The sequence below is a fragment of the Pseudonaja textilis genome, chromosome Z (genome assembly GCF_049901715.1).
Source record: "Pseudonaja textilis isolate UNSWEBS1 chromosome Z, rPseTex1.2, whole genome shotgun sequence".
In the NCBI taxonomy this organism is placed as follows: Eukaryota; Metazoa; Chordata; class Lepidosauria; order Squamata; family Elapidae; genus Pseudonaja; species Pseudonaja textilis.
In genome coordinates, this window is record NC_142008.1 from 2,526,147 (window position 1) to 2,553,646 (window position 27,500).

At 38.6% G+C, this 27,500-nt stretch overlaps 1 protein-coding gene across 1 annotated transcript in view; it reads left to right on the forward strand.

Annotated features, from left to right (window-relative positions):
* Nucleotides 1–27,500, forward strand: part of OBSCN (obscurin, cytoskeletal calmodulin and titin-interacting RhoGEF) — a 230,805-nt gene that overhangs the window by 59,034 nt on the left and 144,271 nt on the right. Inside the window, 11 exon segments of the mRNA XM_087917128.1 lie at nt 7–111; nt 1,296–1,562; nt 8,762–9,025; nt 9,505–9,771; nt 10,037–10,300; nt 12,932–13,198; nt 14,594–14,860; nt 20,205–20,468; nt 21,815–22,081; nt 23,542–23,805; nt 24,226–24,486. Coding sequence (XP_087773254.1) covers nt 7–111; nt 1,296–1,562; nt 8,762–9,025; nt 9,505–9,771; nt 10,037–10,300; nt 12,932–13,198; nt 14,594–14,860; nt 20,205–20,468; nt 21,815–22,081; nt 23,542–23,805; nt 24,226–24,486 — 2,757 coding nt within the window.

Consider the following 27,500-nt stretch of genomic DNA (forward strand, 5'->3'; position numbering starts at 1 on the left):
AAAGGGGTCCTGTGGCCGAGCTCGTCATCCGGGATGCAAAGCTGTCGGATGCAGGGGAATATATTTGCAAGAGTGGAGACCTGAAGACTTCTGCGCGAGTGGAAGTGACAGGTAGGGGACCTTTGCTAACATTGGCCAGTACTGAAAGCGGTTTTGGACTTCATGGTCTTCTGAAGTTCTCCATCCCAGAGATGGATAGAGAAAAATTGGGTGGATAATCTCAGGGTCTCGAGAGAAAGAGGGTTTTTCTCAAGTGTCTCTTTTGATTTTATGAAAAGGCTGAGATGATTGCTTGGACAATGGTGGACCGAGGGCTGGACTAGATGAGTACAATTCAGCTGAGTGTTGCTTATGTTCATCTCATATCTCACATCACAATCTTATATCTCATTCACGATACCTGATTCTCATATCTCCTATCTCCTATCTCATCTCATATGTCATACCTCATATCTCAAACCTCATATCTCAACTCTTATATCTCATATCTATCTCAATCTCATATCTTATACCTCATGTAGTATCCCATATGTCATGCCTCATATATCTCAATCTCATATCTCACATACCTCCTCTCATACCTCACATCTCATTCATATCCCAATTTTAGACATCATACCTCATACCTCATGTCATATTTTGTATCCCCTCTCAGTTTCATATATATACCTCATACCTCATATCTCATTCATAACTCAATCTTATGCCTCATATTTCATATCTTATATCTTATATCTCATACCTCATATCTCATGTCTTGTAACTTTTATCTCATCTCAATTTCATACCTCATATCTCATTATTCATATCTCAATCTTATACCCCATGTCTCATATCTCATACCTCAAATCTCTATGACATACCTCATATCTCATTTCTCAATCTCATACCACATACTTTATATTTCAATCTCATATCATCTCATATCTCATTCGTTTCATTATATCTCATTTCCTTGGTCTTTGATCATTTTCTTTCAGACATCTCATGACCCAGTTGGGTCATCAGTGCTAGAAGGGAGGGAGGGTTATAGACAGTAGGTGGAGGAGAGGAAGGACTAAGGTCCTTGGTACTTTTTGAACTTGGTTGTTTCCTTGCAGACGTCTCATTATCCAATTAGATAAGATCATCAGTGCTAGGTGCTTTGTTTATTTAAAAGATTCATTTATTGCACTCTGCTGCTGCCAAAACCATGTACAAATGCAGTTTGCTTCCTGTTGCCATATCAGCTCATGTACGAGTTTTCCTCCAAAACCTTACTTTGCCCCTTCCCTTATCCTGATCGTGCCTTGTAGCAGCCCCTGCCATTTTTAAGGAAAAGCTTAAGGATGTGGAAAAGAAAGAGGGTGAGACGGTCACTTTGCGCTGCGTCCTCGCCACGCCAGAGGTCAAAGTGGTATGGAAGAAAGGTGTGACTCTCCTTCGAGCGAGCGAGAAGTACGAGATGAAAAAGGACGGCTGTGTGGCTGAGCTGCTGATTCACCACGCACAACCTGAGGATGCAGGAAAATATACTTGTGATGCGGGAGAGAAACAGAGCACAGCTCAGATCAAAGTTCACGGTAGGGAAAGATGGTGGATACATTCCTCGTCTTCACTTGCCCTTTCCTCGTCTAAATGTCTGTGGGGATTCTCAATCATCCAGGACATGTTGATGTATTTTCAAACGGCAACTGGACTTCGTTTTTTCTTGAAGAGATTTCACTTCTCATCCAAGAAGCTTTTTCAGTTCTGACTGAATGCTGGAAGATGGAAGGATTTATATTCCTTGCACACATCTGGTCATTAGTGCTCTCTCTGAGAATCATTGAGACTACTTCAGGAGTTATCTGTGCCCTCGGGGCACCTGAATAGTGCAAATGGGTGGTGGAGCTTACAATACAGGGAGACATACATAGATCTGTTCATTAGAGAAGAAAAAAAGAACACTTCACAAACGCATGGCACAACATAGGACAACAAACCCATCAGGACCAGATTCTGCAGTCCATCTGCATTTTAAAGACAATGGTCACAACAAAGTCCACATTCTGGACAGCGAGGACCACTGATTTGAAAGAGGGGTCAAAGAGACCATCTACATTAAGATTGAAAACCCTCTCTCAACAGAGTGGGACGGATACGACGCCACCTATCTCCTCTCCTTTCAGTAGTAACAAAAAGGTTCCACTCCATTTGCACTATTCAAGTGACCCCGAGGGCACAGATAAACCCCCAAATGGCCTCAATGATTCTCAGAGAGAGTTCTAACAATCAGAAGACTGCAAGGAATAATGGTAGTCTTCTATTTATGACCATAGTTGAACCCAAAATTTCTGTTGTTAAGTGAAACATTTTAAGTGAGTTTTGACCCATTTTAGGACCTTTCTTGCTACAGTTGTTAAGTGAATCACTATAGTTGATAAATTAACCTATTAAGCAAATCTGGCTTCCCCATTGACTTTGCTTGTCAAAAGATTGAAAAAGCTGATCACATGACCTTAGAATGCAGCAATAATCATAAGTATGAACCAGTTACTGAGCATCTGAATCTTGATAACATGAACCGGGGAATGCTGCAAAGTATGAAAAATGGTCATAAGTCACTTTTTTCAGAGCAGTTGTAACTTTGAAGGTCACTAAATCAATTGTTGTAAGTTGAGGACTACCTGTATAAATCCTTCCATCCTCCATAGTTCAGCCAGAACTGAAGAAGTTTCTTGGATGGGAAGCAAAGTATCTTCAAAGAAAAACAAGGAAGTTCATTGCCTCTTGAAAAAGCACCATTGGGACTTCCTTCGTCGAATTTTTTGCTTTCTTATTTTCTTTGCTTTTTGCTAAAAATTAGGTCATTAACTCTTCAAAGTAGTCCAGATAAGAAGCACCTGCTAGGGCTATCTTTACAGGTAGTCCTCGACACATGGCTACAATTGAGGCCAGAATTTCCATTGATAAGCAAGGCACCTGTTATGGGAGTCATGCCGAATTTTACTACTGTTTTTGCTAGGGTTGTTGTTGAGGTAATTCCCCATTAGGAGAATGAAAGTATACAGGGAGACGTAGTGAGAGTGGTGAAGAATAACACACAACTAGCATACAGATACACTGTATAGTAAAATGTAGGTTTTTACTTCCAATAAACATTTAAGCAAAGTCCAAACAAGCAGTCCAAGTCATTCACAATTAAAGCAGTCAGGTTTTAATCCAGGGATAATCGAATAACAAAGTCCAGCATCAAAAACAGTTCAGTAACAGACTTACATCAAATCCAACTATGATCAGCAACAGTCTACAGAACAACAGAACAGGACCAAAACAACCCAGGTTTCTGGCTCCATCTTATGGCCATTTGAGGAACCATACCCAATTACACTTTTAGCATTCTCCTAAAGTGACAGTATTAAAATGTCTATCTTGGTTTATATATTTTCCAACCCAACTAACTGTTAAGTGACTTACATTCCTAACATTCTCCCCTTTGGGTAGGACAATATATACAACCTTACATTCTAAGTCCATAATCCTCACAGCAAGCCTTATGCTTTACAGAGCCTTGAGCTTTTGTAAAATGATCTGCGATGTTATTTTCTGACATACAGTATTCCAGCTTAACATCTTACTTTGCACACATTGTCTCACATTTAAATATCTTAAATCTGTGTGTTTTGGTCTTGTCTTAACAGCAATATTTGAAGCCATTTGTATTGCTGATTGGTTATCTTCATAAACAACAATAGAATCTGTTACATCAATTCCCATGTCAATTAATAGTTGCTTATAATAAACTAAATCTGTACATAATAAAGACAAACATAAGAATTCAGCCTCCATTGTTGACAAATTTAAATGTCTCTGTCGAATAGACCTCCATCCAATCAACACCTTTCCCAATACTACTACAGTATCTGATGTAGATTTTCGTGTATTTATGTCCGTAGCAAAACTTGCATCGGCATATGCAGTTAAACTCAGTTCATCTTTAGGCTCCAAATACAATGCGTAATGCATTGTTTGTTTCAGATATCTTAACATACGCTTAGCAGCTTTCCAGAGCCTTTCAGTTGGCTCAGTGTTAAATCTAGCTAATTGGTTAACACAGTATGCTATATCTGGCCTTGACCAATTACTGAGATAAGATAAACTACCAATCTTATCAAAAACAGGACTTTGAACATTACTATGGCTAAACTCCTGGCTCATCGGTGTTTCCATTTTCCATTTTAAATTCTTTTGTAATTGGCTAATTTTATCTACCTGTGAGATCTTGTATCCTCCCCAGTTTTATCTATCTTTAAACCAAGATATTGTTTAATTTCACCTAACTGTTTTATCTTAGATTTCTTCTCTAACAGTTACATTATTTTAGTAGCTTCTTGTTCAGTTTTGGTGATTAATGCTATGTCATCAGTAAACAATAGCAACAATGAAATTACACCATCACTTTCTTTTTTAAACAAACATGGATCAGCCATGCCAGCTACAAAACCTATCTTAGTTAATTCCCTAACTATACACTGATTCCACTCATATCCTGATTGCTTCAAGCCATAAAGACTTTTTCAATCTCCAGCAATCAGTTGTATTATCATTTTTGATACCTAGAGGTTTTTTAAATATATAGTGTGTTGCAACAGTGCATACAGATATGCCATCTCTACATCTAAATGATTTATAATGTATTTCCCCTTAGCTGCCCACACTAATGCTGCCCGTAATGTAGTAGCCTTCAGACTAGGTGCAAACACCTCATCATAGTCATTTGCTGTCTGATTGAACCCTTGTGCTACTAACCTGGCTTTATGGGTGACAGTCCCATCCATACCTGTCTTCAGTTTATAAATCCATTTACACCCTATGGCATGTTTACCTGATGGTAACTTAACATTTTCGTATATCTCCAACCTTTGTAAGGATTTCAGTTCCTTATCCATTGCTTCCTACCAAGCAGCCGATCCTTAGCAGGATACAGTTTTAGTTCATCATAGTTACTTGGAACTGTACTCACTTGGCATACAATACTAGCCTGATATTTATCAGGTGGTCGTGTTACTCAGGTTGAACGTCTTGGTAATACAGGGCTAACTGGTGGAGTCACCTGTTCCTCCTGTGCCCGTTCTCCTACTTCCTCCTGTGCCTGTTCTTCCTCTTTAATGGCTATTCATGGTTTACTTATTTCATTTTTAGGGACTACTTTGGTGTCAATAATAACATCATTGCTGGATTCCTGTTCCAGTTTATTCCACCCAACATTCTCAAAAAATTTTGCACTAACGCTACAGCTGTGCCTGGAGCTGTGCCTGGATCCCAAAATCTAAACGATCTATGATTGGCCTCGTAACCTACAAAAAATAATTTCTTAGCCCTGTGTTGCCCTTTCATTCTTACTTATGAGGGAATATGCACCCATGCTGGAGCTCCAAATGTGTGTAGGTAACTTAAATTTAGCTTTCTGCCATGCCAACAGGTGAATGGCAATTCTACAGTTGTTGTGTTAACTACATTGTTTAACACATGATTGCTACACATTATGGCTTCACCCCACAGTGTTTCAGGTAAACCTGAATCAGATAACATAGTGCGAGCCATGGCTTGTTATGTTTGCCCTCTTCATTCTACAAATGAGTTTGTTGTGGTCTGTAAGGTGCAGAACATTTATGCTCAATACCAGCCAATTTCAGTATTGTTTGGAATCTCTTGTTAACAAACTCAGTCCCATTATCAGTAACTAAAGTAATTACTTTACTCCTCATTTTTCTCTCTGCAAATCTTAGCCAGTTAAAGAAATGTTGGAATGTTTCTGTTTTGTTTTTCTTGAGATAGCAGAAACCGTGTCGTGAGTAATGGTCCATTATACTCAAAATATAGCAGGCACCTCCCAAACTAGGTTTCTTAGGACCAGTTATGTCTGCAAACACAACCTCTAAAGGTTCTTTGGTCTTAAACCCATTCAGTCTGTTTGCAGGAATAACCTTGCTTTTCTCTTGGCTACAAGCATTACAGTTTAAATACTTGCTACTGGATTTCAATTTTACTCCCTCTGACAATTCAACAGTTTGTTTGAGCATTTTGAAATTAATGTGCCCCAGACGTCTATGCAGTAAATGTATACATTCATCATGTGGCTTAACATTGTTATAAACTGAGTTAGCCATCTGCAACTGGTCATCATGTATCACATATAAATCATTCTCTAAAGTAGCAGTAACACTTTTACCCTCTTTCTCTATTATACAGTTATCTCCCCTAAAGGTTACTACATAATCAATATTAACTAAAGCCCTTACTGATAACAAATTAAATTTCAGTTTAGGTACATATAACATATTTAAATGCTTGTTTACACAAGAACAATAAGCAGTACCTTCATCAGATGATTTCATTTTCCATCCATTTGCCGATGATACATATTGTTTACTCATGGACATCTTTACAAACCTCTATTTTTAGTAATACACTGCAATGCTCTACTATGAACAACCACAAATCATGGTTTACAGTTAAATTGCTAGATATAGCTAAACTAACATTCTTCTTAGCTTTCTGGTGATTACCAGTATTCTGTTGTTTTCCCTTCTTATAGAATCTAGCTATATGTCCCCTAGTCCCACAAGAAAAAAACATTTCCTAACAGTATAGGCAGTTGAACACAAATCCTCTTCTTGTGGTTGTTCCTTCCTCAGTTGGTCCCATCCAGTCATCTTCTTGCTTTTTCTAACAACCTTCCAGTTATGTCAGTCAATGTCAGTTCATCTCTGGTTAGGACTTCCAGTGAAGATACGTAATCATCATAACTTTCATCCAATGAGGAAAGAATAATGTAAACTTGATGCAGCTCTGAAAATATCAGTTCTTTTTCATGTAACTCTTGAAAAGTTGTTTTCATGAAGTTCAAATGAGCTAACGTATCTCCACCTTTCAGAAGATGTGCTCTAAACAGTTTACATGTAAGATGTATGTGTGCACCTACACTGTCACGAACATAAATCCCCTTCAAATTCTCCCAACACCTAGCAGCAGACTCTTCTCCACGAATATGGACTAGCTGCTGTTCACTCAGTGTTAGTCCAATTATACAAAGAGCTCGTTCATTGTTTTAAAGTCAGCAAGCTTCTTGGCATCGTCCTCATTTTCTGGATCCCAAGCATTTACATCCGGTGGATTCTAAACTGCATTCCATAACCCTTCTCTACGCAGAAGTAGACTGCACTTCATAGACCAGGAAACATAGTTTGTTCCATCCAACTGGGTTATCAGTGATAGACTTGTTGAAGGGTCTTGTGCCATCTTTACCAGGATAGTAACCCACAATTAAACAGTAAACAGCCGTCTGTATACAGTACTGTGCATTCACACCAACTCTCAGTTATCTGAGCCTGGCATGGCCTGGGCCCATAACCAGTGTTGAGGTAATTCCCTGTTAGGAGAATGAGCGCATACAGGGAGACGTAGCGAGAGTGGTGAAGAATAACACACAACTAGTACACAGATACACTGTATAGTAAAATGTAGGTTTTTACTTCCAATAAACGTTTAAGCAAAGTCCAAACAAGCAGTCCAAGTCATTCACAATTAAAGCAGTCAGGTTTTAATCCAGGGATAATCCAGTAACAAAGTCCAGCATCAAAAACAGTTCAGTAACAGACTTACATCAAATCCAACTATGATCAGCAACAGTCTACAGAACAACAGAACAGGACCAAAACAACCCAGGTTTCTGGCTCCATCTTATGGCCGTTTGAGGAACCACACCCAGTTACACTTTTAGCATTCTCTTAAAGAGACAGTATTAAAATGTCTATCCTGGTTATATATATTCCAACCCAACTAACTGTTAGGTGACTTACAATCCTAACAGTTGTTAAGCAAATCACCGCAGTTGTTAAGTGAATCACACGATTGTTAAGCAAATTGTGTGATTCATGATTTGATTCACCCATTGATTGTGCTTGGGGGAAGGGTGTAAATGGTGATCATGTGAGCCTGGGATGCTGCAACTATCATAAATATATGCCTGTTGCCAAAGGCCTGAATTTTGGAGATGCTATGAGGGTCATAAGTGCAGTTGTAAGTAACTTTGCAGGGTCACTAAAAGAATGATTGTAAACCAAGAACTATCTGTATTGTAAGGTTACATGAACAGAATTTTGCAAACCTCAAAATATTTCTCCCCAACTGCAAAATTAGGGAGGGTTCCTTCTGTACTGCTTCTCATGTTCTTTTTCTTTCGGTGGGTCGAGATATCTTTTACCTGCTGATTCTCCAATCTGCAGCTTTCCCTCTGTCTCCCATGCCATTATATCACCCCTCCCTCTATCCTTCTGTCTCTCTCATATCTATCTTTTCTAGCATCCACCTACCCACCTCTATCTATCTATCTATCTATCTATCTATCTATCTATCTATCTATCTATCTATCTATCTATCTATCATCTGTCTATCTCTATCACCTCTCTCTCTCTCTCCCTCTCTCCCTCCCCCCTCTTCCCAATGTAAAGGACTGCTTTTTTCTTGTTTAAGTCAGTTGCTTCGAAAAGGTTTCTCTGCCACCCTGCATTGTCCCAACAGTTCCTCGTGGCTGCCTGCCTGTGTTCTGGGGCTAGAAACAAGGTTGTCTAAAGTGGGTGGTCAAATGGCTGCAATCAAAGCTCTATTTGTTTTCTTTACATTTAATGCAATTGCTGATTTGGTCTCATTTATAATATAACTTGACTCTAATATTGGTAAGTGATCATATATTTTTGCACATGCTCCATATCTCTGTCTCTAACCCTTCATCCTCCAGCTACACCTGTCAGTTTTAAAGAAAAACTGAAGAAGGCTGAAGGTCTGGAAGGTGGAGTAGCTACTCTCTGCTGTGAATTAAATAAACCTGCTCCGGTGGAGTGGTTGAAAGGACAAAAAACTTTACGGCCAGGCAGCAAATACCGAATGAAGAAAGAAGGCACAATCGTTGAGTTGACAATCCATGATCTGGACCTGAAAGATGCTGGAGATTATACCTGCATTTCTGGAGACCAACAGATGACCACAGTCTTAACTGTGAATGGTAAAAAAAGCCAAATCAAAGCACAGCTTTGTTTATCTTGTGGAGATATTCCTACCACCCCTATATTTGTGTCTTTTCAAAGTTTGACCATCTGGTTTACTCTCTTTTGCCTTGACCTTCTGTGTCTTTCTGGCCTCAGGATCTCTGCTTTCCTTTTTAGCTTGATAGGAAATGGTGCTTTACAGATGATTTCTGAGCATTGGTATTAGTAGAGCAGTTGAAAATAGTCCTTGTGTCCACTTTAAGCAAGCCTGAATCCTGTCTCTCCAAACAATTCTGTCTTGCAAACATTCAACTTTCAACCTTAGGAGAAGTCTGCTTTGAGGACCACCTTCCAAAGTTGGAATTGGTAGCAACTGTTGAGAACACACCAGATGGTAATCCAGGGGTGTCACACTTGGACATCATGTGTATGAAAGATAGTCTTCCCCATAACTTGTTGCTGTTGATGTGGTATCTTCTCCTTCTGTGTCCCTCAGCCGTGGCTGCGCAATTCAAAACTCAACTGAAGAACCAGGAGGTGACCGAAAGTGGAACTGCCACTCTGCATTGCGAGTTGACCAAAGCGGTAGATTTGGTCGTGTGGATGAAGGATGAAAAAGTACTGAAACCAAGTGAGAAGTACCGAATGAGGTTAGAAGGACGCTTTGCTGAGCTGTCCATCCAAGATCTGGAGGTCTCAGATGCTGGAAGTTACACTTGCATGTGCGGGGATCAGAAGACCAAAGCAACTTTGAAAGTGAATGGTAATAAGCCTTTGCAACTGACCTTCTTTGGCTTTCTTGGTTGCTCCTGGTAGCTGGGTTCTTTCATCGATCGCCCGAAATACAATCACTTTTAATGTAGTTTCATAAGCAGGATCTTCTCCGAAGTTTCATAAACCTTGTTTTAGTTTTCTTGATTCCCCCCGACCCCTCGGTATGTTTCAAATGTCGCAAGAGTTTTATCCATTGAGATCTAATCCATTCAGCAATTTTTGATCCTGTCTTTCTCCATGTCACGTCCTTTCAGCACTGCCCGTGTTTTTCCAAGAAGAACTAAAAAACAAGGAAGGGATTGAAGGGGAATCTACCACTTTCCAATGTAAGCTGAATAAAGCAGCAACTGTGGAATGGTACAAGGGATCTAGGCTGCTAAAACCAGATGGAAAATTCCAATTAAAACAGGAAGGTCCTTGTGTTGAACTGGTGATCCAAAGCTTGGATGTCATTGATTCTGGAGATTATACTTGCAAATGTGGAGCCCAGAAGACTACAGCTAAATTGACCATAAATGGTAAAGAAAATATACATGTCACCCTTAAGTCACTGTATCTTAAAATCTTATGTTTTCTAGTGTTCTCCAGTGAAGCTCAGTACCACAGCTTATCTTTATGCAGCTAACTTGCTTCTTCTTCTTAAACCAATCTTTGAGTAGTCATCATCAATCTTGGAGTCTCATAAACAGTGTCTTGTCTTTAAAAACTTTCAATTTCCAAAGGAAGAGGTCACAACACCTTTTCCTCAACATTCCTTTGGGACATCCAAAAGTTTGCAGGAGCTACAGTGAGAAGACCTTTAAACTTGCCCTGGAAATCAGCTGCCACAGAGCAATTCAGAATGCAGAATAACAGAGTTTGAGGGGACCTTGGAGGTTACCTAGTCCAACCCCCTGCTCAGGCAGGAAACGCTATACCATTTCAGAGAAATGGCTGTCCAGTCTCTTCTTGAAATCCTCCAGTGATTGAGCACCCAAAACTTCTGGAAGCAAGATGTTCCACCGATTAATTGTTCTAACTGTCAGGAAATTTCTCCTGAGTTTTAGATTGGTTCTCTCTTTGATAACCTTGCATCTAATACTTCTTGTCTGACTAGCAGATGCCTTGGAGAATAGGTTGACCCCATTTTCCTTGTAGCAACCCCTTAGATATTGGAAGATTGCTAGCCATATCAAATTCCTGCAACTGTTTTAACCTCCAGTCTCCTAGTCATCTTTGATGCTTTCCTCTGCACTTTTTCTAGAGTCTCAACATTTTTTTTAATATTGTGGTAACCAAAACTGGATATAATACTCCAAGTGTGGTCCTAATAAGACATTATAAAGTGTTGTTAACACCTCATATGATCTTGATTCTATCAATTCAAACAATACAACTAATGAATAATGAATAATATTCTACTAATCCCTGTTAATGGCATTAACAGTTTCAAAGTTAAACTCTTTGAGCAATAGATGTCCTAGTAGACTATCCACTTAAACACGAGACAGCCATGTGCTGCAGCTGCCAAAAAACAGTCCTCAGTTGCATTAATAGAAGAATAGAATCAAGATTACGAGGAGTGTTAACTCCACTTTATAATGTCTTGGTAAGACCACAATATTTCCATCCATTTTGGTTGCTACGATGTAAAAAAGATGTTGGGACTCTGAAAAGAATACAGAAAAGAGCAATGATGATTAGGGGTTTAGAGACTAAAACACATGAAGAATGGTTGCAGGAATTGGGCATGTCTAGTTTAATGAATGTCTAGAGCCAGAAACGACTAGCACATATGTGCGAGGGGAACCTTTACCCTTTTATCTTAGTTTAATGAAAAGAAGGATTAGCAGTGACATGATAGCATCTTCCAATATTTGAGAGGCTGCCACAAAGAAGAGGGAGTCAAAACTATGCTCCAAAGCACCAAAAGGCAGGACAAGGAGTAACAGATAGAAACTTGTCAAGGAGAGATCCAACCTGGAACTAAGGAGAAATTTCCTGACAGTGAGAACAATGAATCAGTGGAATGGTTTAATTCCAAAATTGTGATTATTCCATCATTGGAGATTTTCAAGAGGAGATTGGACAGCCATTTGTTCAGAATGGTATTATTGAGATAGATGGCAAACACCAAAACCCCTCCCAACTCGATGATTCTATATTTATGTTCTAAATGAGTATAAAACTGTTGAACTGAAATTAGGTGTACTGCAATTAATGGCATCCTCTCTATACAGTCCATTTGAAACGGGAGGCAAATGTCTACCTATTTTTTTTTAAAGAATCAGATGTCAGAAATTATAACTACAAAACTAGCCCTATCTCAGTGGTCTAATCTAGCGTTTCCCAACCTTGGCAATTTTTTAAGTGTGTAGATTTCAGGTCCTAGAAGTCTCATCAACACTCCTGCCAGCTGTGGAATTCTGGGCGTTGAAGTCTACACCACTGGAAATTACCAAGGTTGGGGAACCCTGATCTAATCTAACCATCAGCCCTCATTCTCCTTAATTCATTCTATGCATTGGGATCCATAGTATCGCTGGTACAGGTAGACCTCAATTTACAACCATTCATTTAGTATCCGAAGTTACAAGACCCTGAAAAAAGTGACTAAAGATAATTTTTCACACTTACGACCACGGTCACATGATCAAAATTTGGACCGACAGATGTTTATGATAGTTTCAGTGTCCCGGACTCATGCAATCCCCTTTTGTGATCTGCTGACAACCAAAGTCAACAGGGAAGCCAGATTCACATAACAACTGTGGGAAGAAAGGTCATCAAATGGGGCAAAACTCACTGAACAACTCAGCACAGAAATTTTGGGCTGAAGTATTGTCGTAAATTGAGGACTACCTGTATTCTCAAGACCAATACACCTTCCATTGTCTCCTGCAATTTTTGCATCAAATGATAAAGTCAAGCCACACTTGCAAGAATTCCAGATTACAAATTCTATAAATTGAAGATTAAAATGGTAATTTCCAAGTTTCTGTAGTCTGACAAGATGGCAATCATCAGGCATCAGACAGACCTCATACAATAATCCATTAAGGTATATGATTAGGTTGAATTATGCGTTGTGATTAATTAACCCAAATGTTTGCTAAGGAAGGAGTTGTTGGAGCTCCTAACTAACCCTGATGGACTTCTTCATTCTTTAGCCCTGCCGGTCCTCTTCATCAAATCCTTGAAAGATGAAGAAGCTATGGAAGGCAAGGTTGCCACTTTCCAGTGTGAGCTGAACAAAATCTCTGCCCCCATAGAGTGGAAGAAAGGACACAAGATCCTTAAGTCAGGAAGCAAATATAAAATGAAACACGAAGGAAAAATTGCTGAACTGGTGATCCAGAACTTGGAAGTAACAGATTCTGGAATCTATGCTTGTATATCTGGAGAACAGCAAACCACAGCAACTTTAGAAGTCAAGGGTAAACTTTTATCTCTCCATATATATATTTATTCTGTTGGTTCCTTTGATCTCCTGGTCTTTCTCAGTCTTTTAGTTTCTCCTGAAGTCCTAATCTTTGTGTCAGACTATATATGCTGACAGTGACAATCTTTCATCAACTATCTCAGAGAATCACCCAGCTTAGGTAGATATCAGCAGAGCTTATCCATCAATCACATTTTAATCTTTTAATTTAAAAAAGCCATCTTTCTTATTTCTGAAGATATCCAAACCTTTAAGATTCTTCTTGTTAAGAGCTGAGATTGTCATATTGTTCATAAGAACTTCCCTCAATTTACGGCCTTCAAAGGGCTTCAGTTATGGACGAGGAAGACATGTGTATGTATGTATGTAAGTATGTATGTATGTATGTATGTATGTATGTTAGTTATTCAGCTTTGTTCGGGTATTTTCCCACGTCATTGTAGTTGTGCTTTTAAAGTTGTAGAAACGTTTCGGCAGAATCTCATCTGCCATCATCAGGCTTCTGTATTGTGTTCGTCTGTGAATCAGACTTACAGTGGTTTCAGTTTTAAATTTGGGGCTAGCCAGAATGTTTTTTTTTTCTTCATCCTGATTGGTTGGGAGTCTTGGTCTGTGTTTATTGCTCTTGGTGTTTGCTGTGTTCTGCTTCGGTGTTTCTAATATCTTCTGTCAAACATATATATGTATGTATGTATGTATGTATATTTGTTTTCTTAAGTTTTCACGGGTACTTACATGTATGGTATTCAGTTTTGTTCGGGTATTTTCCCATGTCATTATAGTTGTGCTTTTAAAGTTGTAGCAACGTTTCGGTAGAATCTCATCTGCTATCATCAGGCTTCTGTATTGTGTTCGTCTTTAAAAGCACAACTACAATGACATGGGAAAATACCCAAACAAAGCTGAATACCATACATGTAAGTACCCGCGAAAAATTAAGAAATATATATATATATTACAAATAAATATATGTAATTCAGATAAATCCATAACAAATGCTAACTTCATAGCTACTACCCAACTTAAAATACTGTATATATGTTCAACCACTTTTCTAATGCTTGGAACTCAGAATCGCTACAGTTAAGTAAAGAAGGACCTCAAGGAATCAAGAACAGAATCTTTCTTGGGTAAACTTGGAATGTCTAAAATGTCCATATGCTTTAAATATCACACCATTATTTGTCTTCTCAGTGTGTCCCTGAATAGCATCCTCCTAGACAATAATTTTACAAAAAATGTCTAGTGTACCATGTTCTCCCAATCTATAAGTTCTTGTTTTGCTGCCTTTGAGTGGTAGGACTTCCATGCTTGTATGATGTCCTGTGGTTTCCATCTTGTTGTCCTTCATGCTTACCTTTCATCTCTGTCCTTGTTGCCACCTTCTCAGCTCTGCCCGTTCTTTTCAAAGAAGGGCTGAAGAACCGGGAAGCTGTTGAAGATGCCACCACTACCCTCCACTGCGAGATGTCTAAAGCTGGGGCTGAGGTCCAGTGGAAGAAAGGGTCACAAACGCTTAAGCCAAGTGATAAATACAGAATGAGGCAGGAGGGTCCTGTTGCCGAGTTGTTGATTCGAGATCTGAAGGTGGTAGACACGGGAGATTACTCCTGTGTGTGTGGAGATCAGAAGACCACAGCCGTCTTGACTGTTCATGGTAATCAGTTGTTCCATAGTCTGTTGTATTAATCATCTTGTGTGATTTGCGTTGTGATGTCTTTTTTTTTTTTTGTAAATTTTATTTGAGTTTTCACAAAAAGAAAAAAAATACAAGTAAAACATCTTTTTTGAAAGTAGCGTAATCCCGGGTTACATTTCTTTGTACAGACACAAATTCAAGTTCATGCTCATTTTTTATATTCTATTCCATATCTTATTACTATTTTACATTTTCTGCATAGCTTCTCCCCTCTTTTAATTTTCTCAATTTTATTTTAATTATCTCATCTCAATTCAAATCATTATATTTGTATTTTTTGTCTGTCCTGTTTCAATTATCTATTATCTTTTCTCATTAAACAAAATTTCTCCTGTAGTTACTGATTGGAGTATGACGCCTTTATATCTTTTAAGTTTATCCATTTAACTCTTATTTAGGCTTCAATATATACCCTAAAGTTATAACATTCAATATAATACATAACTTCCATTTGGATTCTGCTTGGTACATTCTTAAAATACACACTATATTCTTAAAAAAAGAAAAAATTATAAATATATGTAATTAAAACAACACATTCCATTCCAATTCAATTCTATCATTAATATTAATATTCATTAAAATCTTAACTTCTTTAACATTGCTTTTCAATTAAATATCATACTTCCATGGGAACAGTTATAAGCTTTCCATAATTAATTCCCCCCCTTCACTTATATTTTATAAAACATTAACTAATTAAAATGTTCCCATCCCTTCCTAATTCAATTTTCTCATTTATTTTATTTCACTTATTTTATTAACAAACATTTCACTAAGTTACACTAACTATTTTATCTCTCATTTTAATCATACATTGTTTCCAATTTTCTAAAGTTATTTCTATTACTAATATAACAATACAGTCTTATGTGCCTTTACAGAATCCCTTTTTCAGTTAGTTTTTCACCCATTATCTCTAAATAGGTCCTGTTTCTCTATATCTTGCTCCGGTCCTTTGTAACTTCTTTTCCTTTCCTTCTTCCCTCTCTTCTTCTCTCTCCCCTTTTTACCCCCTTGTCTCTCTACCTCTATTTCTTTCTTCTGTATTCCCCTTTTCTGTTGCTTTCCAGTATTATACTTATTTTTCGAATTATTTTTCTTTTCTTTGGTTGTTTTTTTAAATCTTAAATTCTCCATGCTCTTTCCCCCCTTTCCTTTTTCTTCCCCATATAGAATTACTTGTTCATTAAAGATGGCTTCTTCTTTGTCTCAGTCTTCTTGTTTTGCAGACGTTTCTTATTGTTTCTCATAGTTCTAAATCTCCATTTCTAAGAATTGAAAAACAAAGCCAAAGGAACTTCTCCCTTCTTGTGCATCTTCTTTGTACTTTTTAAGTTCCATTTTCAATTGATCCAGGAGTGGTGCAATTGTATAAATTTTTAAACAACCACCCGATTAATTTTAGTCATTCAAATGTAATAACCAAGAATCCAAAGATCACCAAGTAATCCAAATACACGCAAGCTGTTTCTTTTTGCTCTTTTTTCCCCCACTTTCTCTTCCTGGGGTTACAATTTTATTGTAGTGTCCAGAAATCTTTATTATCCCTTTGGCATTTTGTTTTATTTTCAGTTTAATTGCCTATTGATGTCAAAGCGGATTTTTCCAATTTCTTATTTAAGTCTCTTAGTTGTCAGTATAGGGAAGGAGAGAGAAGAAAAAAAACCCAAACCTTTCCCTTTTCATTTTCCTTCGCTGCTTCCGACTCTTCTTTGGGAGCAATGTTATTTTTTGTAAGTTTAAATTCCAGGGTACCTTAGTTGTTGCTTTTACAATTTAACCCAGTCAGCCAAAACTTTCACTTCTTATCTTCCTCCTGCACATTCTTTTCCAGTCGAATTCTCCTTTGTGGTGGACATTTCTGACCACCGCTGCAACCGCTTTCGGGAAAGGGAGTAATGCCAGCTGGGGAGGAGAGATGCAGCTCTCCTCAACCCTGCTGGCAGTCTCCCCCCTCTTCACCACCTCTATGGGGTGGCTTAGCCCCGAAACCATCCAGCTCGGGGCGTTCCAGCAGCGAGCCCAGACTGAAACTGTGCACAATCGCAGATTTCTGTCTGTCGCCGAAGAGACTTCAAACCGGAAGTGCATTGCGATGTTTTGATGTCTTGTCTTCATGTTGGTTACTTGGTCAAGTAACCCTGTTTGTGTCCAAAGTTAACAAGAGTGTCACACTTTGGCTGATTGGGATTACAATTATTTTGGTAATGTTAGTTCTTATCGGGATTTGAGCTGTCTGCTTGAGACCCTCAGACGGTCCTTAAGCTTTGCCCCATGATGTTCCCCAACATGAGGTTCTCAACTTGATGTTCTCCAGAAGAGCTGAGGCTACAGTCCCAAAATTCCTAGGCAAGTTTTGGTCCCATGACATCTGGACCATGTTATGTACTTAACAACTTCTTCAGACTCTGTGTTCTTGGTTTGATGATGGGTATTTACTTTGCAAAGAAAAGACTCCATCTCCATGTTGGAAATCCTAACTGCACAATACTTTCAGGTTCTGAAGGCAGATTTTTACAGGCTGAAAGTATCTCCCACAATGTGGGAGGCCTTTGAAAATAGCTCAAGTCAGGAGATAGCTTTTATCTTTTCACGTGCCACAAATTTTTTTCTTTCTTACAACTTCCTAAGGTTATGCTACCATTTCTCCTCTCTTAATATCTTCTGCAAACCTTCATTAAGATATTTCTCTCTAGACAAAATCTTCTTGATTGTGCAAAATTCCAGTGTGATCTCTTTTCTCCTTGTCTCACATAACAATATGCAGTCTTTGCTAATAGTTATCGCAACATGCTAAAATTTCTTGATTGTGCAAATCTGTGCGTTCCCACAGAGAATTTTTATGCTTTTTGACACAGGGACATATTAATTTCTGGTGGCAAATATACATAATAATAATATTCCTTCCTGCTCCTATTTTCTCCACCACAACAACCTGTGAGATGGGCAGAGAGAGAAGGAGGGAGGGAGGGAAAGAGAGTGGCGGGGGAACTGGCCCAAAGTCACTTAGTCGGCTTTCATACCTAAGACGGAACTAGAACTCGCCAACTCTTGATGATTTGACCCAAAGCCATCCAGTCGCCTTTCGTGCCTAAGAGAGAACTAGAACTCACAATCTCCTGCTGATTGGCTGAAACTCATACACTTGGCTTTCATGCCAAAGACGGAACTAAAACTCACCATCTCATGGTGATTGGGGTAAAATCAGCTAGTTAGCTTTGATGCCTAAGGCTGGACTAGAATTTGCCATGGTTTCTAGCCTTAACACCTTAATCACTACACCTTACTGGCTCTCATATTAATGTCTTCTGAATCAAAACAGGTTTCACAGAATTATTATATCAGAAGTAAGACATATCTTGCAATGAAATATATATTCTTTTTTTAATTTACCACCTCTCAAAAATATGTTGATTTTTCAGTTCTAAAGACATTCTAACCTTAGCTCACAGTATATAACAAGGTATTATTCCTTTCTAGTTTCTATTGGGCAGACCATATCTTTAGCACATTCATTTCTGATCACTGCATTTTAAGAAGGATGTTGACATTTTAGAAATGCATATTTATTTATTGATTGGTTAGTTTTATATCCCACCTTCTTTCTATTTGGAGAATTTCAGAATGATCTTTGTGGCTAAAGGAGAATATGAAGATTGGCTCTCCTAATACAATATTAATCCTATACCTTCTTCTCCAACATTCCGAGACTAAACACTGCAAAATACTGTATAACATTGGAAATTCCTTGTAAAACTTTCAATTTAGCCCAGAATTTGAGCCAATTCCAAAGGATATTTTGCATTGCATCTCTACATTTGTTCTTTTAAATATATTTTAATCCATTTCTTTATTTTCCTTCCTAAAGGTATCCATGTAACTTTCTTTTCTTCTTTTTTAATTCTATTTTATCAGGTGGTTTTTGCCTTCTTTTATCTTCTTTCTTCTTAAAGATTTTTTTCCATGAGACCCATTGAAATGCTATTTTTATTTCCGATTTTGGAAGTATTTTATTTATTTCTCTTCCTAAACTTCTGATTTTTGAATTGTTTTTGTACTATTGTTGCTTGCAGTTATATATCTATTTCTGGACCCATTCAGTGTGCTAGTTCCAACTGAGTTATTTGTTCAGAGAAAAATGCCTATGTCTTTCCTGTCTGCTTTATAAAGACCCACTTTGTAAAAAACATTTGGTAAGGCAGCAAAAAGTGTGAATTCTGCTAACTAATTGTTTCTTTTATTTTTTATTTTTATTTCTCTTATATGTATCCATGTATTCATAACTATGTTTTTACTTATATCTATTATCTTGTAAGCAATCGACAAATAAAAATAAATAAATAAATAAAAACTGGAGGAATAATGTTTTAGGAAAAAAATGTGGTTTTTTTTCATCTAAAATGTTTGATGGAACCCAAATGGTATAGAAAAGCAGAACGTTGCTATTGTATTTTATGGTATACATTTGCAGGTTCAAATTTATTTTGATCTTTAAATAAGAAAGTAACATCTCAGCTGAAAATGTGCTCTTAGGATTCATTCATTCATTCATTCATTCATTCATCCATCCATCCATCCATCCATCCATCCATCCATCCATCCATTTATGATTTATTCATCCATCCATCCAATATCTGTATAGTTGCAATCATTCCTTCCTGTTTATCCTTTCTTCCTCTTCATTTATCTATCCTTCCTTCCTTCCTCCCTCCCTCCCTCCCTCCCTCTCTCCCTCCCTCCCTCCAGAAGTGATTTTCAGCAGGTTCTGACCAGTTCTGGAGAACTGGTAGCGGAAATTTTGAGTAGTTCGTAGAACTGGCAAATCCCACCTCTGACTGGAGATATTACAGTATCCTTCTCCTGCCATGCCCACCAAGCCACACCCACAAAACCGGTAGTAAAAAAATTTGAATCCCACCACTGCCTCCCTTCCTCCCCCTTCCTTCATCACTTCAGTTTAAAAATATGATTAAAACATTAAAATCATTCTAAAACTATAATAGCAATAAAAACAATAAAAAGGATGTCGATTTTTAGCATGCAACAGGACAACCAGCTTCAAACTGGAAATTGCATTTGTACAACGATGTTATCATCATTTCCACCATGACATCATGCAAATAGCAGTGGTGATGTCGTGCATTATGCAAATTGTGTCACAATCCCAGCTGGCTCCACCCTTCAGATGCTCATGGTTGAGTTCTTTTCATGTTGCATTCTTGAAAAAGCTCCCTTGCTGGAAATCTCAAAACTCTGAAATTTAAAACAATCTATACTCTGTTGGTGTTATGCTCCACAGCTCTACCTCTGCGTTTCCAAGAAGAACTCAAAAACCAAGAGGTCCTGGAAGGAAGAACGGCCATTCTGCGCTGTGCCTTAAATAAAACTGCCATGGTGGATTGGAGAAAGGATGCACAGATGCTCCAACCAGGTGCAAAATACAAAATCAAACAGAAAGAAAACGTTGCAGAACTTACAATCCAGGATGTGACTGAAGAGGATGCGGGAGAATATTCCTGTATTTGTGAAGATCAGACCACATCAGCCACTGTCACTGTGCAGGGTAAATATAGGACACCTCTCTCTTTTTTACCCCTTTCTGATTAAAAGTAGGTATTGGCGATATTCTTTGAGAATATCTGTAGCTTAGAGATGAATTGTGTGATCTTTGGTGCTCACTGAACTGGGTTGTTTTATTGCAGTTGTTTCATGACAACTAGGGAACGTCATCAGTGCTAGGAGGGAGTGTAGGGTTTATGCAGAGTAGGAGGAAGAGGAGAAGGAGAACTGTGAGGTTCTTGGTGCTCTTTGAGGTTAGTGGTTTCTTGCAAATGTTTCATGACCCAAGAGAATTCCATCAGTGCTAGAAGGGAAGGGGGTATGCAGAGGGGAGGAGGGGAAGGAGGAAGACTGTGAACTTCTTAATGCTCTCTGAGCTTGTTGGTTTTCTTGAAGATGTTCCATGACACAGCTAGGTAACATCATCAGCGCTAAGTGATGAGTGATAAGTGACCAGTGCTGGGGCTTATGATATTACCTAGTTTGGTCATGAAACGTCTGCAAGAAAACCACCAAGCCCCAAAAGCACCAAGGACCCTATCATCTTTGGTATCTCTTTAGAGTTTTAGGCCACTTTTGGAAACAATCCACAATTTGAGTGGGTTCATTTTTTTCACCAGCTTCTGTATCTATTGCTTTCTGTTACAACCTGAGCTCCCATTCTTTTAATTTGCAGTTGGAATCTTAGAGTTATAAGAGAGCCATTAAGATTATCTAGTCCAGCATCCCCTCTGGGGAATTCTGGGAGCTCATGTTCATTCATCTTAAACTTTCCAAGGTTGAGAAATACCGATCTAGACCATTTAATTGTACCACTTTAGCAGAAAAGCAGGAAAATTTATGTCTGCTGTTGGAGTGTGGATTAGGAGCGTACAGATAGTTCTTATAATCATTTGTTTAGTGGCCATTCAAAGTTACAACAGCACTGAAAATTGACCTATGACCATTTTCCACGTTTACAATAATTACAGCATCCCAACAATCACGTGATCAAAATCAAAATTCTTGGCAACTGGTTCACATTTATGACGGTTTTAAGTCTCAGGATCACGTGATTGCTTTTTGAGACCTTGTAACAATTGGGGGAAGCCAGATTCACTTAGCAACCATGTGACTAGCTCCACAACTGCAGGGATTCACTTAACAACTGCAGCAAGAAAGGTCATCAAATGGGGCGGAACTCACTTAGCATCCGTCCTGCTTAGCAATGGAAGTTTTGGGCCTTCATTGTGACCATACGTCGAGGACTTACCTGCAAGTGATTCCATACATAACCCTTAAGAGGAATCTCATGGGTTTATTCTAGCTGTGAGGATGGATGACCTCAAATGTTCTATTTACTCTCTCCAGTGTTACCTCCAGGTTTCAAAGTCAACCTGAAGAACCTCGAAGCTGCTGAAGATGGCGCTGCCGTTCTTCGGTGCGAGCTGACCAAAACTCCTGCCCTTGTGAAATGGTGGAAGGGAAGTGAGGTTTTGAAGCCCAGTGACAAATATGAAATGAAACTGGAAGGTGTGGTTGCTGAATTGGTGGTCCACCACTTGCAAATGGCCGATACTGGGGATTACAGCTGCACCATCGGCGATTCGAAGACTTCAGCTTTCTTAAGGGTGAATGGTACATAAAACGTTTTGTTTCCTGTAGTCAAATCCAATAGATGGAAAGCGAGGAGGGCATCTAAGTTTCTCTGGTCATCTTAGGTATAAGAAAGAAGTCAAAAGTTCTTTGCAGCCCTTGGAGGCTGAGTAAGATCGATAAAAGAGAATGTTTGTAGCGCGGGGTTGAACTATGTAATTCTTGGTGCTTTCTGAGCTTTGTGGTTTTCTTGTGTCTGATGCAATTTTACAATCTGGAGCTGATGGGGACACAAGTTTTTGGAAACTAAGAGTGCCTTTGATTAATGTTTCTGGTTGTTTAAAATAATACAACAGGCTCTTTTTGATGAATATGAATTCTGATAAAAACTGGTTCAGACCTGTTAAAGGCAAGGATTGTACAAAGATTTCAACTCTAGTAACCTGCCAACAGATCATTCCTCATTATAGGTAGTTCTTGACTTACAACCATTCATTTAATGACCATTCAATGTCACTGAAAAAATGAGTTATGACTGTTTTTCACTTTTAACTGTTGCAGCATCCTTGTGGACACATGATCAAAATTCAGACACTTGGCAACTGATATTTATGACGGTTGCCATGTCCTGGGATCATGTGATCATCTTTTGGGACTTCTGACAAGCAAAGTCAATTGGGCTAGATTCAGTGAACAACGGTGTTACTAACTTAACAACTATAGTGATTCCCTTAAGAACTTTGGCAAGAACGGTTGTAAAATGTAAAATGCATTTTCAACTACCTGCTTAGTAACATAAATTTTGGGTTCAACTGGGGTCGCAAGTTGACAACTACGTAAATAAAGTGATTCTTTTATACATGGGGCACCTCTCCTTACTTTTAGGTAAATAAAAAAGATATTAAATTATTTTGCTGCTTCAAATCAAGATGGAATAAAAGAATACGGATAGTCCTCGACTTACAATCTCAACTGAGCCCCAAATTTCTGTTATTAAGTGAGACATTTGTAAAGTGCGTTTTGCTCCATTTTGCGACCTTTCTTGCCACAATTTGTAAGCGAATCACTGAAAGTTAGTAATGCGGTTATTAAGTGAATCTGGCTTCCCTATTGAATTTATTTGTCAGAAGTTCACAAAAAGTGATCTCATGACCCTGGGGCACATCACAGGTCATAAATATATGTCAGCTGCCAAGCGTCTGAATTTTGATCGCAAGACCATGGGGATGTTTCAACATTCATATGTGTGGAAGTCAGCCATAAGTCACTTTTTTAGGTGCTGTTGTAACTTTAAATAATCATTGAATGAACTGTAAGTCAAGGACTACTGTTACACGTTTGGAAGGGACCTTGGAGGTCTTCTAGAAGACACTTCAAGCTAATGAAGTGCTTGCTGTTGAGTTTGGAAGAAAAGGGGGAGAATGATCCATGGGGCCTACAAATGGATCCTTTTCTTCAACATCTGGGTATTCACCTGCTTTCTTCCTTCTGAACCCCTCCAGCCATCCCTGCAAGGTTCAAGAAAGGTCTGGAAGACCAAGAAGCTACAGAAGGTGGAACTATTACTCTCCAGTGTGAGCTGACAAAAACGGCTACGGTGGAATGGAAAAAGAAACACAAGACGCTGCGTGCAAATGACAAATACAGCCTGAAGCAGGAAGGCCCTGTGGTAGAGTGTGTGATCCATAACCTTGGTCTTGGAGATGCTGGAGAATACTCCTGTGTCTGTGGTGATCAGAAAACCACTGCGGATCTGGCAGTCCGCGGTAAATCAATTTATCTCGAGTTCTGCCTTTGGCAAATCTGTGGGTTTTTTGTCTTGTTTGTTGATGTCTTGTGGTTTGTCTATCAAAGTTGGAAGGAAGGAAGGAAGGAAGGAAGGAAGGAAGGAAGGAAGGAAGGAAGGAAGGAAGGAAAAGTGACAGGGAGAATGGGAGGAGGAAGAAGGATAGAAAGAAGGAAGGAAAAGGAAAGAAGGAGGCAGGGAAGGAAGGGCGGGAGGAAGGGAAAGAAGGAAGGAAGGACAACAGTGAGAAAGGCAGGAAGGGAAAAATATAAAGAAAGGAAGAGAAGGACATACTCTATTTTTTTCTTACATCGATTCCTTTTCCTTACCTCTGACCAAACTTTGTCCAAAGTCCATCTACCCCCGGACAATCTTCACTCCTCTCTCTTATGTCCTTCAGCCCTACCTCCCCAATTCAAACAGGAACTGAAGGATGTGGCAGCCGTCGAAAATGAAACAGCCGTGTTGCATTGTGAGCTCACCAAAGCTGCTCCTGTGGAATGGATGAAGGAAGGAAAAAAATTAAAAGGGGACAAATACAAATTGAGACAGGAAGCATCTGTCGCTGAGTTGGTAATCCGCAATTTAGAAGTTGAGGATGCTGGACGTTACACCTGTATTTGTGGAGATCAGAAAACTTCAGCTGTATTGACTGTTAAAGGTAAAATTTGCACAAATGTATTGATAGATGATAAATAAACTCAGCAGCTTTTGTTAGAGGTAAAACTAAAAAGAGATATTTATTCTAGGCTTTATTGACATACATGTGTGTTTTTCCTTTAGCTTTTATGTACAGGTAGCCTCAACTTAACAACAGCTAGTGACTGTTCAAAGTTATAGTGGCATTGAAAAAAAGTGTCTATGACTATTTTTCACACTTACAACCAATGCAACATCCCCATGGTCACATTGTCAAAATTCAGGCGTTTGACATATATGAATCATATATATGATGGTTGTAATGTTCCAGGATCATGTGATCTCCTTTTGCAATCTTCTGACAAGCAAAGTCAATGGGGTAGCCAGATTCACCGAACAATTGTCTGAATCACTTAACAACTGCTGTGGTTCACTTAACAATTATGACAAGATAAGTCATAAAATAGGGCAAAATTCACTTAACAAATGTCTCAGCAACAGAAACTTGGGGCTTAGTTGTGGTCACAAGGACTACCTGTATTAAGTATGCAGCATTTGGCAGAGGAACATTTAAATTTTAATCTGCATTTTCCTTTGGTCATTTTGTCAAAGAATGCAATAAGATTGACATGATCCACTTTTGACAAACTCATGATGGCTACTGGTTATAACTTTGCTTGTCTCTAGGTGTTCACAGATCAGTTGCTTGAATATCTTTTTCAGGATTTCCCCAGATACCAATCCTGAAAAAAAATAAGCAAGCAAGCAAGCGATCTGAAAACACCTAGAACCAAGCAAAGTCATAAGCATAAGCCAATATGGGTTTCTCAAAAATATAGCATGCCAGACAAATCTTATTGCATTCTATGACAATGTGACAAAATGAGTGGACCAGTGAAAAGATGGGGAAATAATTTACTTGCACTTTAGCAAGGCATTTGATAAAGTAGACCGCAACCTACTTCTTGATAAGCTAGAAAAATGAGGGATAGACAATATGACCACCAGATGGATTCATAACTTGCTGACCAACCACACTCAGTGTGTGATCCTGAATGGAACTGCATGTACATGGAGGGAAGGATGCAGTGGTGAACCCCAAGACTCTGTCTTAGGCCCAGCACTCTTCAATATATTCATCAGTGAGTTAGATGAGGGGATAGATGAGGATCTCAATACATTAGTATATGATTTGATTGTTGATTGTACTCTATAACTATCATTAAGTGTTGTACGTTATGATTCTTGATTCTTAACGAATGTACCTTTTCTTTATGTATACTGAGAGTATTTACGCCAAGACAAATTCCTTGTGTGTCCAATCACACGTAGCCAATAAAGATTTCTATTCTATTCTATTCTATTCTATTCTATTCTATTCTATTCTATTCTATTCTATTCTATTCCATTCCATTCCATTCCATTCCATTCTAATTCTATTCTACTCTACTCTACTCTACTCTACTCTACTCTACTCTACTCTACTACTCTACTCTATTCTAATTCTATTCCATTCCATGCCGTGCCATGCCATGCCATCCCATCCCATCCCATATATTCTATTCTATTCTATTCTATTCTATTCTATTCTATTCTATTCTATTCTATTCTATTCTATTCTATTCTATTCTATTCTATTCCATTCTAATTCTATTCTACTCTACTCTACTCTACTACTCTACTCTATTCTAATTCTATTCCATTCCATGCCATGCCATCCCATCCCATCCCATCCCGTATATTCTATTCTATTCTATTCTATTCTATTCTATTCTATTCTATTCTATTCTATTCTATTCTATTCATTCCATTCCATTCCATTCCATTCCATTCCATTCCATTCCATTCCATTCCATTCCATTCTATTCTATTCTATTCTATTCTATTCTATTCTATTCTATTCTATTCTATTCTATTCCATTCCATCCCATCCCATCCCATCCCATCCCATTCCATATATTCTATTCTATTCTATTCTATTCTATTCTATTCTATTCTATTCTATTCTATTCTATTCTATTCTATTCCATTCCATTCCATTCCATTCCATTCTATTCTATGACATGACACCAAGCTATCAGGAATCGCTAACACCCCAGCAGACAAGCTCAAGATCCGGAAGGATCTCAACTGACTTGAACACCGGGCCCTATCCAAGAAATGCATTTCAGTCAGGAGAAAAATAAGGTTTTACGCTTAGGCAGGAGAAACCGAGTGCAGAGGTATAGAATGGATGGTACCTGGCTCAATCTTAGTAACTGCAAGAGGGATCTTGGAGTCCTAGTGGAAATAACTTAAATGTGAGCCAGCAGTGTGTTCTAGCTGCCAAAGAGGCCAAAACAGTTCTTGGTTGCATTAACAGAAGGATAGAATAAAATCACCTGAAATGTTAATACCATATTATAGTACCGTAGTAAAAACACTCTTGGAATATTTCATCCAGTTTTGGTCACCATGATACAGAAAAAAATATTGAGGCTCTAGAAAGGGTGCCAAGAAGAGCAAAAAGGATGATTAGGATATGGAAAGATAAAACATGTACAGAGCGGTTGCAAGAATTGGGTATGTCTACTTTAATGAAAAGGAGGACTGGGGGTCACACGAGTCTTCCAATATTTGAGAGGTGGCCACAAAGAAGAGGGGGGTCCATCTAATTCTCCAAAGTACCTGAAGGCAAAACAAGAAAAAATGGATAGAGACGTAACCTAGAACCAAGAAAAAAATTTTCCTAACAGTGAGAAGAATTTAATCAGTGGAAGGTCTTCCCTCCAGAAGTTGTGAGCGCTTCAACGCTGAAGGTTTTCAGGAAAAGATTCCAGACCACCAGAGGTGGTATATTCAGCAGGTTCTGACCAGTTCTGGAGAACCGGTAGTGGAAATTTTGGGTAGTTCGGAGAACCGGCAAATCCCACCTCTGACTGGAGATTTTACAGCATCCTTCCCCTGCCACGCCCACCAAGCCACGCCCACAGAACCGGTAGTAAAAAAAAATTAAATCCTACCGCTGCACACAACCATTTGTCTGAAATGGTATAG